A 20544-nucleotide genomic window follows, 5' to 3' on the forward strand; every position below is an offset into this window, starting at 1 on the left:
ATTTTTTATTTACAGTAGCATACATGTGCTAGGAACTTTCTACACTTTCAAGAAAGATGAATCCTGCACTGAGGAGCTCATAATCTAAAAAGCATGCATAAAATAGGTGCATGATAATATAACTGCAATATTGTGCATACCTTTGAAAATCTGACCTATAAATGAGAAATTTTCCTATGAGTAAAGGAGACTGGCAAAATGTAGTGTCTGCCATGATGAATCAGCAGAAACAACATTCACTATGACAATAAATCATTGACTCAGCTTGGCCAATACAATAATTCAAATGGTTCTTTACACAGAATACCCTCTATCTAATCTAACACCTTACTACTGCACCTCATATACAAAATTAAATACTAAAAGCCCTGAATTTACTTTCCTATATTCATAAAACTAAACACATTCCCACAATTCACTGAAAAGAATAATATAAAAAGAGTGTAAAAAAAAACTATTAAATTCAATAAGACTTCTCTAAGAGATCATCTACACTGCAGAAAGGAACTGTGATTTAAAGTAAATTAAAACATGTTAGTTAATATAAACATTTTCAAAGACCACTAAACACCTAGTACATACAGAGACAATAAGGTTTTAAAATATTAGCTGGTTGTGGCTACTTCTTTGTGGTCAGCCCAAAAGGCATACTGTAAATGTATACCATGTGCAGTTGCTGTCCAGCATCACGCTTAGTGTTATCTAGCAATATAGTGCTTCAAATATAACTCCATCCCAGTGAATATCTGTGTGCATTTCTAATGATTTTTTCTCAAAATGATTTGTGTATTTTTTCAAGATTAATCTCCTTTGTTGTTTCCTATTCGTCTATCTAATTTCTGTCATTTTGTATTTCCCCCCTCACAATATTATCAACACCTCCCAATTTAAAATAATATACTAATTTAATTGTTGTGCTCTTTGTCCCCCCTTCCATATAAAGATGTTAAATAAAACTGGGTCTAACACAGACCACCCACTTGACACCACCCGCAATCTATTTCACACTCACTAACATCTTATTACTTGCATGGGATACTGCAGTCTTAAAAAGAAGCTGCTGTCTCTTGCAACTGCAATATGAAAGCAATATATGCAGTCCAAAAAACCCAAAGGAAGATGGGATTAAGGAAGACAACTCAGAATGGCAGATAGTTGAAAACCCTACAATCCTGCTAGAAATGGGTAATGTCCTAAGGCATTGAAGAGGAGAGGTGTCTCAAGTACACTCTAACATCAATTGATGGAGCAACAAGCAGCCTAAGTTTATGGTAACATACAAGGGCAAACAGAGAAAAGTGAAAACCAGGTTACCTGCCAAACTCCAATATTTGCTGTGGGTTGTGAAAATGGACGTTTGAAGACCCTGCACATTTTTAAGGCATCAGAATACATCTCTGTGATGTTGTTTAGCACTGCGAAGACAGCTGCTAAAGGATACACACATGAGAAAAGACTCACGTAGCCAAACTGTAAGAACAACTCCAAGTAATCATCAAAGGTGCCCTGAAAAACAGAGACAAAATAAGCACATTTTATCCTTTCTAAATATATGATGAACAGCAGAATCAACAATATGGTAACCACATGTTTTCCTCCCAGCCCCACTCAATTGTTTAGGAAGGAGTGGCAGGGGACCCCAAAGCACTCATCCTCTAAATTACTTAACTTTGGTCTAATCTGGAGTTAATTATTCCAATCCTGTTTACGATGGGGGCAAGAGTGTTCTTTTAGTCAAAAGGACTTTCTACAATATTACCAATAAATACCTTTATTATTGGTATAAAACATTAAAAAACATGAACTAATCCTACAAACAGGTTTAGATATTCAATCTTTGCAGTATCTCAGTGAGGGAGTAACTACAGACAAACCACAGTGTAGGTAAGATGTTGCCATGACTTTAAACTAAGATGACAACCTTCAAAGAGCTGTGCAACAAGCTGTTTGTATTGTTGTTGTAACAGTGTTGATCCCAGGATATTAGAGAGACAAAGGTGGGTTACGTAATGTCTTTTACTGGACCAACTTCTGCTAGTAAAAGAGAAAAGAAGACCTCTATGTAAGTTCAAAAGCTTGTATCTTTCCCCACCAGAAGTTGGTCCAATAAGAAATATTACCTTACCAACCTTGTCCCTCTAAGAAAAGTGTTATCATTTCAGACTGCCAGCGTGAATGATAAACAAAAGCAACTGTAGGCTGATGTACATGTAAACTTTTTCTTGTTCTTCTGAGCTACGCCATATTAAAATCAAAAGGCAAAGTTAGTAGCCTGCGGCCTGCTTGAGAGGACACTGAAACAATAGCATGGCAAGGCAGCAGCAGTTCTGGCAACTGAACAGAATACCAAATGCATGCAAAAAGTGTGTCCTGAGCACATCTGCAAAATACCTATCATCTAACCTTTAAACCAACACTTTGGATAGCTAATCAACCCTTTTATTGTGACAAATTTCATAGTCAATTAATAAAATGCTTTTATAAAATATTTTTAATTCCTATTTAAGAAAAAATCATCTAACATTACAAAATACTATAATACCTTTTAAGAAAAAGTGTCCATTGCGTAAGAGAACAGTTATGTTTCCTTTCTGACCATGAAAAGCCATCAAATGGATTCTTCCATTTTAACTATTTTTTGCTATGCAGTGTTCCCTCAAAGAGAGACACGTTTAGCATATTTCATTTTGAGAGGGGAAAAAATAAAGATTAGAGAATATTTTAAATAATTAGTGAGGATCATGAAAAAAGAAAGCAAGCCATTTTTGGCTCTGTATCAGTAGCATGCCTCTTTTCAGTCAGTCTGCTGGAAGCTGAGCTGTCAAGCTGGCTAGTCTCTCTAGTATCTAATGTACTTTCACCAGCAAAACACAAAGAGGCAGTAGAAGCCTACAAGCTCAAAATCAGCTCATGGATATGGGAGAAGGGGCCACTTCAGCTACATTCCCCAGTCAAGATCACTGTTAAGCAGCATAGCATAGCTGTGTCTGATAAGCTATTTAATTTACAGATTAGACCCCAGGGGAGCTAACCTTTAAAAACCCTGAGATATACCCACAGAAATATTTTACATAAACTCTGAATTTTACTTCCCGCTTGTTTAAGTGTCAAGTGTCACTCAACTAGAGTGACAGTAACACATTTGCCCCTGTTGTCACAATCACCCAAACAGTGCTGCAGGCAGTGAGCAAAGTTTTCCTTTCAGCTCCTCCCCTTGATTACTGCAGGCTACTCCTGGAGCTGCTCCCTCACCCCATCCACATTGTGGCTATGTCTACAAGACAGTTTATGTAGGCATAACTTGTGTCACTCAGGGCATACGTTACACCAACATAAGTGCCAGTGTGGACAGCACTATGTCAGCGGGAGAGCTTTTCTGCCAGCATAGCTTCTGCCGCTCGCTGAGGCGGTTTTATTATGCCAATGGGAGAGCTCTCTCCTGTCGGCATAGAGCATCTTCACCAGATGCGCTGCAGCGGTGCAGCTGTAGCGCTGTACATATAGACATGCTCTTTTAAGACTCTCAGTGCAGCACAGAGGGGAGGAACAGGTGGCCACCACTACTACTTCCTAGCCCTGAGCAGCTATGTTTAAGCATAAGACGATGGATTTTCTGAAGTCTTCACACTGTACACTAGTACTTAAAATAGAGATCCTCTCAGGGATAGCTCCATTCCCAACCTCCGAGTCTTATTTCCACAACTTCCTTGTGAAAATTACAATAATCAGCTATATAAGGTAGTAAAATGAGGAAAGTATTAAAGAGACAAGATGCACTTTAGTGCAATGGGTGTAGCAGTTTGAGTAGGACCATCTTCCCCTCCCCTCCCATTTTTATATCTTCTACCTAAAATAAAGCCCTACACTATTAGTATTTAAGTCTCCTCTTATCCCAACAGCACTCAACAGTTTTACTCTCTCCATGTTGCAGTTTGGATCTGCCTTGTTTGTTTGGTACCCTTCCAATTTTGGATCTGCATGATGAAATTTATGCCCCAAAATATCCAACAAAGATAAGTATGAAGCAATCTGACAGGACTAAGAGATTGGGATTGAGGACTACTCTGCTTATTAGAAGTGTAGTTGGCCGAAAGTCACTGGAAATCCTACAATGATTCTATGCTATACTCCTGGAAATATCAGCATTTAAAGACAGACAGATGTTTCTCCCTTGTGAAAGTTGTAATTCTAGAAATACTCTGTTGACCACCAATAGTTCACTGTTTGAAAACCACTGGTATAATACGGCACTTTCACTATTACAATGCAGAGCTATTGTTAGTTTTCAGATGGGAAATAAAACTGAGCCCTTAAATACACGTAATCTAGTGAACTGAGATTGGGCCTGTGTGCATTTGGGCAAATTACTTAATCCCTCTGAATCTTAGTTTCTGCATATGTAAAATGTGGGTAATATTTACCTTTCTGCCAAGGGTGTTGTGAGGATTAATACTTATACAACTTTTAAGATGTAAAAACACTATTCAAATATTCTCCTCATGCTTCTAAATTCTGCAGCATTTTATGCAACAAGAGGAGCGTTTGACCTGTTGTTCTAGGCAAATTCCAAATTGTGTCATGAACTACTGCCTACTAGAGATAAATTACTTAACTGTAATACTTATTCTCTGAAACTATATATTATAATGCATTAATATTTTTGGCTCTGTGCTTCCAGTATCTGACCAGGCAGGAATTCCTATGGGTAAAAGTTCTAAGCCTCTGGGGAACCCTTAGGGGCAACTCACAAAGTTCTGGGGTCAATGCCTTATGCTCTCTTGTCAGTTCCTTAAAAAAAAAACAAAAAACAGGAAGAGGTAATTTCCAAAAATAAAGTCAATTAAAATACAGTTTAAAAAATTATGCAAAAAATTACGGAACACTCTAAACAATGAGGAGAAGAGGGTGGGGAAATAGCCATCTACTGGGAGATTTCATATATATCTTCAGAGAAAAATAATTACTGCTAAGTAATTTTATTTTCTCCAGAGATGAACTTTCTCCCCATGAACTCCCCAACCCAAGGAGAGTAGAAAAGTTTGAAGGTGGTTTATAAGGTTGAAAAAGTGTAATGGATATAACTGCCAGCAGGACAAGAAAGCAATGCCCTGGACAGTGACAACAGCAATAAAGGGAGGATACTTTCTTGTTCTATAACTAGAGTTCTTAGAGAGGTGTGGTCCTATCTGTATTCCACTATGGGTACAGATACATACCATACACCTGAGGTTGAAATTTTTTTCCAGCAGCATCCGTTGATCCACACCTATGCCATTCACCTCTTTGTGCACTGATCCAAGGAAACAATGGGCAGTGAGGACTAACTGCCTTTCCAGTTCCTTCGCTACCAAAAATCAAGTCATGCCCTGAAGCAGAGGGGAAGCGGGGGCAGGTACTGGAATACAGATAGGGGCCACACATCTTGAAGAACTCTAGTTACAGAACAGGTAAGTAACTTTACTTTCTTCTTCAAATGCTGATCCCTATTTGTATTCCAGTGTGGGTTATCAAGGAGCAGTATCTATTACTGAGGTGCATGCGAGGACAACAGAGGGAAAACAGCCAACATGAGCATAACAATATCCAGGGAAGCTTCAGTTGCCGAGGCCTGAACTATAGCTTAAGTGTCTGGAAAAGGTATGTATCAAGCTCCACGTGGCAGCTTTGCCAGTTTTATCAATGTGAACATCTTTCAACAAGATACTGAAGCTGCCTGGGCTCTGGAAGAGTGAACTCTCACATCTTGTGGTGAGCTAGTGTTGGCTAACTCATAACACAGGAAGTTGCATCCAGATATCCATTCAGAGAGCCTTTGGGATATTACAGCTTTACTTCTCATCTATTCTGCTAAACAAAACAATAACCTAGGTTTCTTTCTGAACAGTTTTGTCCTCTGCAGATAGAAAATCACTGCTTTGAGACTATCCAGGGAATGTAGACATTCGTCTTCATTAGAAGCATATGGTTCTGAAAGAAGGTATGTAAGTTAGTAGTTTGAGGTGAAAGTCCGAAATCACCCTGGGAGTAAACTTAGTTGGCAGTCTCAATATGATCTTATTCTTGTGTAAAACTGTGTATAGTTTATCTGCCATAAGGGCTCCTAGCTCTCCCACCCATCTCACAGAGGTGGTGGCTATTAAAAAGGCTACTTTCATAGAGAGATGCTATAGCAAGCTGGATGCTAAATGGAGTTTTCATGATCGTTGATAGGACAAGATTAAGGTCCCACATTGGAGGTGGTTTGTTTACAGGTGGAATGGTCTGAAGCAAGCATTTCAGGAAGCAGAGAGTAATAGGTAATAGAGTAATAGTAATAACTGTATTTTAGTAGACTCCTTTCTACTACTGTTGAGAATAGCCTGGACATTTCTGGATATCTCTCAAGCATTTATTCTCTAAGCTCAATGCTCATGCAAACACCAGGTTGGCAGTGCAGTGAGTCTGGATTGGAATGCTTGATTCTGCCTTTGTGTTGTGTCAAAAGGTCTGGGAAGGTCTGGAATGTTGACAGGTAGATGAGCTAACAACTGAAGAAGGCTAGGAAACCAGAATTGCCCTGGGCCACTTAGGAGTGGCATCATGCTGACCACACCTTGCCCTGCTGGATTCTTCTTGTTACCTCAAGTCCTGAGGAGATGGAGGAAGGACGTACATTAGTTGTCCTGACCAGTGAACCAGAAGAACATCTCCCATGGAGTTCTGACCCAAGCCTCTCCCCACCCCTTCGCCCCGAGCAATATTTCAGGCACTTTTTCTTCTTGCAGGAAGCGAAGAAGTCACAGGAGGGGGATCCCCACAGATGGAATATTGTCTGTATTACTGAGTCATGAAGTTCCCACTCATGGTCCTGAGAGAAGCACCTGCTGAGGCTGTCCAGCCAGGTGGTGTTTATTTCTGGTAGCAGCACTGCTGATGTTGAATTCACCATTTCCATAGTTTTACAGCATTATAGTGAGGTGGATCTCATGGCTCCCCATTTGTTTATATGCAACACAGTGGTAATAATGTCCAGCATCATTAGAATGTGGCAAGACTATACGAACATGAAAAAAAAATGCTTGAAAGCCTCACAAACTGCTCTCAATTCAAGACTGTTTATGTCCATTCTGTTTTCTTTTGCTGACCATGTGCCGTGAACAACCCAGCCAAACATGGAGGCATCTGTGATGACAGTCTTCTGTAATCAGGTTGGAGAGAATGGGACTCTCGCACACATGATTCTCATTCTCCTACCAACTCAGGGAGGCCCTAACCTCTTGAGGGAGGGAGAGTCGTTGGTTCATAACGTCTCTGGCTAGTAATTAAACTGAGCAAAACTTGGCCTGTAGATAGCAAACACATAACTTCACAAATGGGGTTATGTAAGTACAAGTATATGACCCAGAAGGATGAGACAGGAGCAGATTTGCATTTGTGGGCTCAGCCTGAGTTGCACAGCAAGATGTTTGATAGCCTGGAACCTGTCCTGCAGGAGAAATGCTTTGGCTGGAATCAAGTCCAGGGTTGTTCCTATAATTCTATGAACTGGGGTTGGCACCAAAGTGGAATTTTCTAAGTGTATGAGCAGACTGCTGGAGGTTGATCAGTTGCTTGGCTGCTGAAAGCATCTCCTGGTAAGATTTCCCTGTCAGTAGCCAGTTGTTTAATCTGGGGAAGACTGATGACCCATGACAATGGAAGCGAGCTGCTATGACCAAGAGAACTTTGGTAAATTTACCCTTGGTGCTGTTGGAAGACCAAAGGGAAGCAAATTGTATTGGAAATGTTCATTCTCTATGATGAATCTCAGGAACCATCTGCGAGAGGGGTGGATGTATATGGAAAAATAGGCATCCTTCATACTGTCAACCATGAACCAATCCCTTCTGGACAACGAGGGGATGATAGATACCAAAAGTAACCATTCTAAATTTCATCTTGCAAATAAAGATATTGAGTTGTCTTCGGTCTAAAATGGATCTCCAGTCCCCTTTCTTCTTTGGTATGGGGAAGTAATTTGAGTGGAACACCTTCCACCAGTGTTGTAGAGGTACTGGTTCTATGGCTTCTCGAATAAGGAGGGAGACTGCTTCTTGGGAGAGCATCCTGTTGTGAGAGGGATCCTTGAAGAGGGAAGAGAAAGGGGACTTTTGGAGGGGGAAGACAGAAGAACCCAGTGATGTAGCCTGAATGTATTATATCAAGTTCCCATTTGTCTGTTATGATGGCCTTCCAAGTATGGAAAAAATGGGCCATCACAACAGACAAATGGGTACTTGATATAAAAGAGCAGACTTGGGTGTGTGAATGGCATCTGCAGTTGACACTGGAAAGGCATGTTGGAGGAGCCATTTGTTTACTGCGCTGTATATTCTGATTCTTTGTCAGAAGCTCCTAAGCCTATTGACAGAAGAAGGACTTGGAGCACTGTATGAGGTCTGCAGGATGTGGTTCTCTCTCTTCAGGCCTTGGCTGTCAATTTCTAATACACACAGGGTTGCCCTTGAGTCTTTTAGTGAGTGCAAAGACTTGTCTGTCTTGTCATTGAAGAGATTATTCCCTTCAAAGAGCAGATCCTCCCTTTGTGGCTTGTAAATTGCAAGGAAATCCAAAGAGTGAAGCCATGGCTCTCTGCACATAACTATTGCTGAAGCCATGACTCATGATGCTGCCAGCTGCATCTACAGAAGACTGCAGGGTTGATCTGGCTATCAGCTTTCCTGCCTCAATCAATGCCTGGAACTGCACTTTGTGTTCCTGTCTGCAAATCCTTGGAATTTAGAACAATTAATAAAGTATTATTTTGAAAGTATAGCTTGTGTCTCAGCTATTCTAAATTGCAGGCTGGTTGATGTAAAGATCTTCCTGCCCAACAGGTATATCCCTCTATTTGAGAGAGGAGATCTGGCCTGGTGCTGTCTGCTCCTTTCCATCTGGGCCTGAACTGGGGAGTTTGGGGGTCAGGTGGGTATACAAAAACTCTCGTCTCTTGATGGCACTTAATATTTTTCTCATTTCTTTTAGAGGTAGGAGCCCAGGTTGCCAGCATGTGCCAGATAAGTTTAGCTAGCTCCATAATGGCTTCATGGACTGGAAGAACGACACTGCTTGATCCTTCACTTTCAGGATACCAAAAAGTTTATGAGGAGTTACTTGAACTCCCAAATCGTACCTGCAGAGTGTCAGCCACTCTCCTCAAGACATTTAGAAACGACGTGAAATCATCAGGTGGAGATGGTGAAGCCAGTGCCATGGCTTCATCTAGAGACTATGAAAACACTGTCAGTGCTAGTGGTACATTCAGATCCATCTCTACTAGTTGTTCTTCCTCCTCAGATGGTAATTGCGAGAGGACTGGTTCCTCCCTTGGTGGAAATGGCTGGCATGATTCACCCTGTGAGCGAATCATAGAATAACAGAGTTGGAAAGGACCTCTGGAGGCCATCGAGTCCAACCCCCTGCCCAGAGCAGGACCAATCCCAACTAAATCATCCCAGCCAGGGCTTTTGTCAAGCCTGACCTTAAAAACTTCTAAGGAAGGGGATTCCACCACCTCCCTAGGTAACACATTCCAGTGTTTCACCACCCTCCTAGTGAAAAAGTTTTTCCTAATATCCAACCTAAACCTCCCCCACTGCAAATTGAGACCATTACTCCTTGTCCTGTCATCTGTTATCACTGAGAATAGTCTAGATCCATCCTCTTTGGATCCACCTTTCAGGTAGTTAAAAGCAGCTATCAAATCCCCCCTCATTCTTCTCTTCCATAGACTAAACAATCCCAGTTCCCTCAGCCTCTCCTCATAAGTCATGTGTTCCAGACCCGTAATCATTTTTGTTGCCATTCGCTGGACTCTCTCCAATTTATCCATATCCTTCTTGTAGTGTGGGGCACAAAACTGGACACAGTACTCCAGATGAGGCCACACCAATGTCGAATGGGGGGAACGATCACGTCCCTCGATCTGCTGGCAATGCCCCTACTTATACATCCCAAAATGCCATTGGCCTTCTTGGCAACAAGGGCACACTGTTGATTCATATCCAGCTTCCTGTCCACTGTCAGCCCTAGGTCCTTCTCTGCAGAACTGCTGCCTAGCCATTCGGTCCCTAGTCTGTAGCTGTGCATTGGGTTCTTCCGTCCTAAGCGCAGGACCCTGCACTTATCCTTATTGAACCTCATCAGATTTCTTTTGGCCCAATCCTCCAATTTGTCTAGGTCCCTCTGTATCCTATCCCTGCCCTCCAACGTATCTACCACTCCTCCCAGTTTAGTATCATCCGCAAATTTACTGAGAGTGCAATTCACACCATCCTCCAGATCATTTATGAAGATATTGAACAAAATCAGCCCCAGGACCGACCCCTGGGGCACTCCACTTGACACCGGCTGCCAACTAGACATGGAGCCATTGATCACTACCCGTTGAGCCCAACAATCTAGCCAACTTTCTACCCACCTTATAGTGCATTCATCCAGCCCATACTTCCTTAACTTGCTGACAAGAATACTGTGGGAGACCATGTCAAAAGCTTTGCTAAAGTCAAGAAACAATACATCCACTGCTTTCCCTTCATCCACAGAACCAGTAATCTCATCATAGAAGGTGATTAGATTGGTCAGGCATGACCTTCCCTTGGTGAATCCATGCTGACTGTTCCTGATCACTTTCCTCTCATGTAAGTGCTTCAAGATTGATTCTTTGAGGACCTGCTCCATGATTTTTCCGGGGACTGAGGTGAGGCTGACTAGCCTGTAGTTCCCAGGATCTTCCTTCTTCCCTTTTTTAAAGATTGGCACTACATTAGCCTTTTTCCAGTCATCCGGGACTTCCCCTGTTCGCCACGAGTTTTCAAAGATAATGGCCAATGGCTCTGCAATCACAGCCACCAATTCCTTTAGCACTCTCGGATGCAACTCGTCCGGCCCCATGGACTTGTGCATGTCCAGCTTTTCTAAATAGTCCCTAACCACCTCTTTCTCCACAGAGGGCTGGCCATCTATTCCCCATGTTGTGATGCCCAGCACAGCAGTCTGGGAGCTGACCTTGTTCGTGAAGACAGAGGCAAAAAAAGCATTGAGTACATTAGCTTTTTCCACATCCTCTGTCACTAGGTTGCCTCCCTCATTCATTAAGGGGCCCACACTTTCCTTGGCTTTCTTCTTGTTGCCAACATACCTGAAGAAACCCTTCTTGTTACTCTTGACATCTCTCGCTAGCTGCAGCTCCAGGTGCAATTTGGCCCTCCTGATTTCATTCCTACATGCCCGAGCAATATTTTTACACTCTTCCCTGCTCATATGTCCAACCTTCCACTTCTTGTAAGCTTCTTTTTTATGTTTAAGATCTGCTAGGATTTCACCGTTAAGCCAAGCTGGTCGCCTGACATATTTACTATTCTTTCGACACATCGGGATGGTTTGTCCCTGTAACCTCAACAGGGATTCCTTGAAATACAGCCAGCTCTCCTGGACTCCTTTCCCCTTCATGTTAGTCCCCCAGGGGATCCTACCCATCTGTTCCCTGAGGGAGTCGAAGTCTGCTTTCCTGAAGTCCAGGGTCCGTATCCTGCTGCTTACCTTTCTTCCCTGTGTCAGGATCCTGAACTCAACCAACTCATGGTCACTGCCTCCCAGATTCCCATCCACTTTTGCTTCCCCCACTAATTCTTCTAATGAAGATATTGAACAAAACCGGCCCCAGGACCGACTCTTGGGGCACTTCGCTAGATACCGGCTGCCAACTAGACATGGAGCCATTGATCACTACCCGTTGAGCCCGACAATCTTGCCAACTTTCTACCCACCTTGTAGTGCATCCATCCAGCCCATATTACTTTAACTTGCTGACAAGAATACTGTGGGAGACCGTGTCAAAAGCTTTGCTAAAGTCGAGGAATAACAAGTTCACTGCTTTCCCTTCATCCACAGAACCAGTTATCTCATCATACCATGAATCAGTTCATGGTACCATGCATACAAATCCCTGGACCCCAGTATGGCCAGAGTTCTGGCTTATACATAGGTTGCAGAGGACCCCAAGGCATGGGGTATTACTATTCTGGGTTCAGTATGTCACTGTATGTGGATGAGAAGGATTCCTGAGGTTTTGGATCCTCTATTCAGGCTAAAGTCTTGTTTCTGAGTGTGGGAGGCAGGTTCTTCACCTGCAACTGACTTTCCCAAAGACAAAAACATGGAATCCGCCTGTATCAGTCATGCCACTGGAACACTAATGATGATGGATCCCACTTGGTAGAATGGATCAGAAAATGGCTCCTGTCACTCCAACTCAGAACCAATGGAGTCAAAATTTCCCTGATGAGTACTAAGTTGAAATAATAGGAGACTCCGGATCAGGAAGTATAATAAAGCCCTCCAGTGATGTGAAACTTTCCTTAGTTTCAGAAAGATGAGGGCTTCTCTCTTTTTGCATCATCAGGAGAAGAGTACCAGGTGGTTTTAGTATGTTATTTTCCTTGCTGGAGTGTGGCAGAGCCAACAACGTATGATTGTCTTTGCACAGTGCCACTGATTGCTTGGTCTGGTGGTCCCAGTGCTTATGTTCATTCGGTTCCAGTGGTAGCATTGAGCCCTCTGGTACCATCTTCTCTTTTGGAGCCTGCAGATCTGCTGAGACCTCCTTACAGCTCTTCAAAGATCCACGAGCATTTCTTGACTGAGATGGTGTTAGAGAAAAGGCTCTCCTCTCAGGGGGATGATCTCAATTCAGGGGCGTCTCCCCAACTCATAAGAGTTTTCTACTCTCATATGTAGATTTATGGGAGTACTTATCTCTACTCCTGCCTGCCTCCACATCCAATACGAACTTGGTCGTGTGTTTCTTGGCACTTCTAGCCACTGTAAAAGGAGGGGGCTGTCTAGGCTGGGTCAGACTGCAGACTCACAGCATGCTCCATAAGGTGTTTCTTGAGTCTGTCTGCCTTTGCCTGTTTGGTTCGGCTGGGACAAGAGTGGCAGTTGCACTTGGAAATGACCAGGGCTTCTCTGAGGCAATATAGACACAGCGGCTGGTCATCTGAAACTAGGAACACCCAAGAGTAGGAGAGACAGTTCTTAAAGTCAGGATTTGGGACACAATAAACCTAGTATGGAAGATGAGGGGAAGGCCCTCCGCCACAGACTATACTAACTAACGATATAACTCTAATACTATACTAAATTAACAAAAACTGTTTAAATGACCTAAAATGAAATATTTACAATACTTACTGGTTCAAAGAGAAAAAAGGTCAGAGGACACTGGAGAAGTTCTGTCTCAGATCATGCAACGGTAGAGAAGGAACTGGAGAGGCATTTAGTCTGAACTGCCCCTTATGCCCTCAGATTGGAGCACAAAGAGGCAAATGGCATTGGCACACACCAAGAGACAGACCCTGCTGAAAAAGCCCTCCAGTCTCAGGCACATGGTGTGCATGCATACCCCAAAGTGGAATACACATAGGGACCAGAATTCGAGAAAGTTTTTTTCTTTAATTAAGAATCTTACCAACAAGGATATGGAAGACCCAGAAATGCTGCAAATTTTGAGAGATGCTGTGAGCCAGACCAATTGCCAAAGTACTGATAAGTCACAGTAGTAGCTCTACCAAAGGCAATTAGAAAGGAACTGACTTTAGGAAAAGGGTGCGTGAAGTGCCTTGATAGCTCCGAACATGTGAACTATGGGAGTTCCTTCATAGGCTTTTGTTAGAAGCAAAAGACTCATGAGCAGGAAATCACTGGCACAGGTATTTTTGGAGAATATCACTGCGCTGGTGGCAGGGATGAATGCATCTTTAGTAAGCATAACCAGGGACATAGAACAAGAAAAAGACTGAAATAACTAGAAAGTAAAGAAGTTTTAGATTATGAGATAGGTTACACCTTCTAGACCAGCATTCTCAAAATGTGGATAAGGACCCCAAAGTGGATTGCGACCCCATTTTAATGGGACCGCCAGGGCTGGCTTATACTTGCTAGGGCCCAGGGCCAAAGCTGAAGCCCAAAAGCCCCACCACCCGGGTCTGAAGCTGAAGCCAATGGCTTCAGCCCTGGGTGTCACGACTCAGGTTACAGGCCCCCGGCCAGGGGCTAATGCCCTGGGGCTTTGGCGTTGGTCCCCTCTGCCCGGGGTGGTGGAGCTCGGGCTTCGGCTGCCCCGCTTCCACCACCCTCCACCCCCACCTTCAAGGGCAGCAGGGTTCAGACTTCGGTCCCCCATCCTGGGATCGTGTAGTAATTTTTGTTGTCAGAAGGGGGTCGCGGTGCAATGAAGTTTGAGAACCCCTGCTCTAGACATATCCTTTGATTTTTAACAGTGGAAATTATGAAGGGGTAATGATTAGAACATTCATATCCCTAGAGGGGACACAAGTATATTGTGTACCAAAGGCACTAATAGAATTGAGTATAATGTATTCTCGTATCATTCCTTGTTTATTTAAAATTGCAACATGGTTTTTACAGTATCTATTCGCACAAAACATCTTAGACTAATAAGCTATTTTACCTTCTGCTGGTAAAAAGTGAACAAATATTTCTGATGCAGCAACTTACTATCCTACTTTATGATGAACAGAACAGACTGAAGCAGTTGTTACGTTAGCAATTTAGTTTTCTCTGGGTTCTGTGTTGTATGGGACACATCATGACTAATGCACAATACCCAAAATGTTTACACCACATCTTCACATTCCCTTCTAAAATAAAACAGTTCTTTCTCTTCACAAGCCACTACATTACAGTCATCTAAAATTAACATATGGCCCCTTTTTGTCAGCAGTAAATTTCAAAAGTTTTACCAAAGTAGCATATATTCAACTTACAAGATAGGTGCCCATTTCTTTTTCCAGGTTGACTTGCTCAAATAATGAAAGGTCAGTATCCACTTTTACGGAGTACACCCTTTTCTTCACTTTTGTATTATGTCTCTTTTGGAGCCAGTAAGGAAGTAAAGCTTCTACAAATTGATTAAGGATCTGTGAAGTTATCAGCAGAGTAGCCAAGCTCTTAAGAAAATTAAACAAAACAATATTTATTTAACAAAACTGTGATATATTTTAAATTATTTATTATTTTGTGCATTTAGATTACATTGTCAATGGTTATTTATAATCACAATAAAAGCAAATCTCAGGCCAGTCTAGTGGTCTAGCAATACCACAACACATACGAGGTAGATCTAATTCCCAGTCTTTGCCAGGGGCTGGTAGGGACTAAGTACTGAGCACGCTGTACACTCAGTCCCTTGTGGGGAAAATGAATACTTTCCCAATGTGTAACAACCCCACTGACAAAACTAATAACGGAGCTAAATGGGCTCCAAAGCAAGCCAAATTGCGGCCTTTTCAGACAAAGGGTCACTATAACTAGAGTTTGGGAAAATAAAAAGAGGGAAATGGAGGAATTCTTGTACCTCCAAGGACAAGCAGCTCAGAAATCACCACATCAGGAAAAACAAAGGACAATATCAAACACAAGAAAATCTTAAGTGACACTGTAATTCATGAGACTAGCATTCCATGTCCAATCTCCCATTACCTGGGTGAGGAGGAGCTCCTCAACTGCAAAGGCTGGTATTTATAACCAACAGTTTTTAAAACTGGCCTTTGTTTCTTCACTTTCTGCTTTTAAGCTGTCTGTAGACATTTTCTAATTTGTAGGTTTAAACTGTTGCTTAATTTACTTATTTAAAAAATTACCCGCAAAGACAAAAAAAAATGTTTGTGGTTCTTTATGATGTATAAAGAAAACCTGAAAGTTTGTTTGGATTTATTTTTGTTTTGTTTAATTTCTTTTCCAGTTGCTTTTTAAATTAAAATATCAGCAATATCAAGTCTTGTCTTTCCTGGTTTTTCTGGAGGTCTCCTTGGAGGACCAGAGAACTCATGTTCAAGGGTTATCAGCTTAAATCGAAGATTTTTAAATTTTTAAACAAAAACATCTTTTCTTCCTATTTTTCATGCATTTAAGTTAGATGGATATCAATAAAAACAGAGAGAGTTTTAAAAGATGACTAAAAATGATTTTCCCCTCAATTCTTTCCTTATGCTTGGTTTTTATGGTAGTTGTAATCCTACTGTTCTCCAGTTGTCAACAGAGTCCCTCAGGAAAAATAATACAGACAAGATTTGAAAAGTCTAATGCATAACAAAAAAAAAAAGGCAAGAGAAAAAAGGTTTCAGGCCTTGTTTAAATATCAAAAAGATATTAACCTCCCACCCACCTTTTTCTCCTTTGTAGGTCAAATTGTTTGAAAATATTTTCTTATTTGTAGGTTTTATTCGTGCCTCTTTAATATTGTTATGACTTTGCAAATATATTAGAGGCACTGAAATACAGATAACTGGATTTGCCAGAAATTATTAACAGAGGGTGAACACATATCCTATATTAAAAAAGCAATAAAAACCCTCTGAATTCCTATTTCAACTAACCCTGTATTTCTTAGATATCTTACAGTTTCCAGAACTCACCTGTCGCAGAAGTTTCATATCAAAAAGGACAAAAGCAATGTAGAAGAGGGAGGCAAAGCAGTTTAAAAAGTTGAACTGCAAAGAAAAAATGTAAACAGTATTATTGAAAAGTAAGCTCAGGAGAGCAAATGTAGACTATGATCAAAAAATAGCACCCAACATAACAGCTAATTCAATTAAAGAATTATTGTTCAGATAAAAATTCTTCATTTACAAAGTTCAGTACCTGTATTACTAACAGCTTAGATTTTCTAACCTACTTTTCAACGCCTATGGCATTTACTTTTGCATTTTCCTCAGTGAAACTAGATGGCTCAGTTTCACTTTAGGCTACCTTGAAAATCTGAGCCTGTTCTCAATGTGCTAATTCCTAGAAGCTCCAGTTATGGCGATGTACAAACACAGATTAAGAAGGTAGCTTCTGTCCCAGACACAACAAAGGAGAATAATAAAAACTCAAAAGGAGAAGTGAAGGGAAAAGAAGAAGAAACAAGAATAAGAGCATGTTGTTATAAATGCCAGCTTTTCGCTTTTTTTTTTTTTTTTTTTAAAGCTTTTCAGGGAAGCATTCCTATTCAGAAAAGCTTACATGCTTTCCTGATTCATGGCATATATGCACATCTCTATTAAACTTATAAAATGTAAGTAAACAAATATAGCAGATAAACATTAGAAATCCCTACAGCCATCTACATAGCTTTAATCAGTTGGGAGTTTCACATAGGCACAACAATAATAGCAGGTCTTGAGGAGAGATCTGAAGGACAAATTTTGGTTCTAAACTAAGATGACGATGTTTCTTTAAGTTTCAGAGTAGCAGCCGTGTTAGTCTGTATTCGCAAAAAGAAAAGGAGGACTTGTGGCACCTTAGAGACTAACCAATTTATTAGAGCATAAGCTTTCGTGAGCTACAGCTCACTTCCTCAGATCTGAGGAAGTGAGCTGTAGCTCACGAAAGCTTATGCTCTAATAAATTGGTTAGTCTCTAAGGTGCCACAAGTCCTCCTTTTCTTTAAGTTATGTCACAGTGTTGGAAATCCTTTATAAATATATATCTGCTGGATGATTCATTGAGAAGTGGTTTCAGAGTAGCAGCCGTGTTAGTCTGTATTCGCAAAAAGAAAAAAGAGTACTTGTGGCACCTTAGAGACTAACAAATTTATTTGAGCATAAGCTTTCGTGAGCTACAGCTCACTTCATCGGACATCCGATGAAGTGAGCTGTAGCTCACAAAAGCTTATGCTCATATAAATTTGTTAGTCTCTAAGGTGCCACAAGTACTCCTTTTATTGAGAAGTGGGTGTATGTACATGAGATATACAGCAGTTGCATTTTAGGTTCAATCAGTTTTAAAAGATTACATGAGTTTGACAGATATTCCACATATTTAAAACGGGAAATACCACTGGTATTGGTACTGTCTCTAAAATAAGAATGAATTTTAAAGGGTGACAACTGTACGTATGAATTTGGAACCTTGCTTAAATGAAAGGATATATGTGGCAAGGAGGATACATTTTCTGGATATATATATAACTCCCAATGGATTGCCCAGCAGATTGCCCACCTGCCAAACATGTATCCTATTTGCCATCAGTGCTGGCAGAGTTTGGGTACAAAGGGAGCGGTCTGTTTATTCCACCCCTCTTCTGGAGCCCCCTAGGTTCTCTTCCTTCTGCAATTTGTAAGTACCAATCTGCCATAACATTTATGATCTGTAAATTTTGCAAGATAGGAGAATGAACCTGCTAAGGGTTCCATATAGGTATATGATTGTACATTATTATATAAACTAGATATATGGACACACAAATATAAAATATGCAATATTTATTTTATTTCGTGCACACTACATTACACAAAATAGCTAACATTCCCATTTTCTGACAAACAGCTGTAGAAGCAAAACTATATCTGCATAAATGAGATTCCTATGAACAATGAGGCAGACAATGGTTTTGGATAATACCTTTTTGGTAAGTCTTTCATTAACCAACGAAAACTAGCCATCTCTAGCTGCATAATGTAACAACAACACAAGAGTGACCTCCATCAAAAATACCAGAGTTGTATTTTAGGCTACAGCAGTGATTCACCAGAAAAATAAAGAACTCCTACAAAATTAGCAAATTTTAACTGGATTTAAAAAAAAAAACCACCCCACAACCCACTGTGACTTTCCCCTGGTGTTATCTGAACCAGTGATCTGCTATGTCACGCCAATCCTTGACTCTGGGAGTCAGCCTTACTCTGCTCTGCTGTGAGAACCACTTTTCAAAAAGTAGGATATAGTATTTAATACATTAAATTCAAAGTTAACACTGCATATATGTGAACACACAAGAAATAGAAGATATTAAGGTTCCATGGCAAGAGTTACCTTGCCCATGTTGTACATACTTTAATATTAAAGTTGCATAATTTAATAATCTAAATAGTATCCTAATAATACAACATGGGCCTAATCCTAAACTCAGTGCATTCAGTAGAAAGAATTCAGTGGGCTTTGGATCAGTCTGGATATGAGCAATCTGGACAATTTAATGTTGCTTAAGGAACATTCAATTTTGTAAGATGAAACAAAAAAATCTTTAAGATACAGCATTACTGAATTGAACAATTTTTTTAATGCAACTCCACAGAATGGAAGCTACAGTTCTCAGGTATTTACACACACACACACACAAAACCTAGCTGCAATACTATGCAATTGTATATTATAACAACTAAAAACCACTAATATTTTTCATAGGCATGCACAAAAAATGTTCAATGATTTATAACTTATTTGCCCTTTCTCAAACATAAGTAATTATTCCTCAATGAGGGCTTTAGCCCTGATCCTGCACTGTGATGCACGCAGACAGACCCCTGCGTCTGTGCATAGACCAGCTGACTTCAGCAATGCTCTAATCTATGGAGTTGTAGGGTGTGAAGTGGGGCTATATCTGCATAACTTATTATTTCTGATGGATACAACTTTACAATATTATGAAAAATTGCTGTATGTAGAGCCACCCTGCTGACAGGGCCTGTATGTATACCTCAGACACGTACAAAGGGAAATACTTAAGGTTAATGACAGTATTTAGACCTCACAAAGGTTATGCAAAAAATAGCTGAACCTTTGGAAAACACAGTAGCCGATTCCTTAGTGGTTCTCAAACTGTGGGTCAGGACCTCAATGTGAGTTGCAACCCCATTTTAATGGGGTCACCAGGGCTGGTGTTACACTTGCTGTGGCTTAGGGCCGAAGCTGAAGCCTGAGCCCCACCACCCTGGGCAGCAGGGCTCAGGCTTCAGCTTTAGGGTCCCCCCCCCGCCAGGGGTGGCATTGCTCGTGCTTCAGTTTTGGGCCCCCCCCCAAGGATGGTGGGGCTGAGGCGGGCTCAGGATTCAGTCCCCCCATCCTGGGGTCATGTAGTAATTTTTGTTGTCAGAAGGTGGTCACGGTGCAATGAAGTTTGAGAACCCCTGCTGGAGGGAAGGGGGATGAAGAAGCAGCAGAAAGTTTTCAGGAGGACAACAAAAGAGGCCAGGTGACAGAAGGAGTTTAAATAAGAAAACCTCACAAAAGCATGAGCAGACAGGAAGCCAAAGCCTAGGACAAGGGAGAATAAGGTCACAAAAACTGGGTGAGGGGCTCCAGAAGGGTGAGGTCATCCAGAATGTAGCAGCTTCATGGGGCAAGGGGGACAAGTCTGCTTTCCTGAACTAAGATGGCACAAGGACCCTGGGACAACACAAGGGACTCAGACCCCAGCCCAAAGAATGTCCTGGAGTGGTGAGGAAGGTGAGATAGGGACCTGTGTTTGGTGTTTACTGTTTTGTATGATCCGTACTCTCCTGTGCTTTATATGAGTAAGTATAAAGGAGCATAAAAGTGTTAGTCTGTACAAAGTATAACATGTGTTGACTGCTTCACAACTGCTGCCTGCCGGAGGGACTTGCTGAAGCTTTGGAGTGGAATTATGGGTGAGTGGTGTGTTTAACTAATTGGAGTATCTTGGAGGTCTGTGCTGGTCCTGGGGGCCTAGGGCAGGTAAGCAGAGCAGCCCCACTTCCCAGAGGTGTAACAGACAGAGCC

The 20544-nt window shown here is 41.4% G+C and overlaps 1 protein-coding gene across 3 annotated transcripts in view; it reads right to left on the reverse strand.

Moving 5' to 3' along the window:
* ANO10 (anoctamin 10) overlaps positions 1–20544 on the reverse strand; it is a 255793-nt gene that overhangs the window by 185291 nt on the left and 49958 nt on the right. For all 3 annotated transcript variants that reach the window (XM_084618258.1, XM_084618259.1, XM_084618260.1), the window contains exons 8-10: positions 16458–16532; positions 14808–14990; positions 1315–1506 (exon numbers count right to left, since the gene is read on the reverse strand). In XM_084618258.1, coding sequence (XP_084474384.1) covers positions 1315–1506; positions 14808–14990; positions 16458–16532 — 450 coding nt within the window. The remainder of the gene's footprint in view (positions 1–1314; positions 1507–14807; positions 14991–16457; positions 16533–20544) is intronic.

This window comes from Lepidochelys olivacea, assembly GCF_965140295.1.
Source record: "Lepidochelys olivacea isolate rLepOli2 genome assembly, chromosome: 2".
Classification (NCBI taxonomy): Eukaryota; Metazoa; Chordata; order Testudines; family Cheloniidae; genus Lepidochelys; species Lepidochelys olivacea.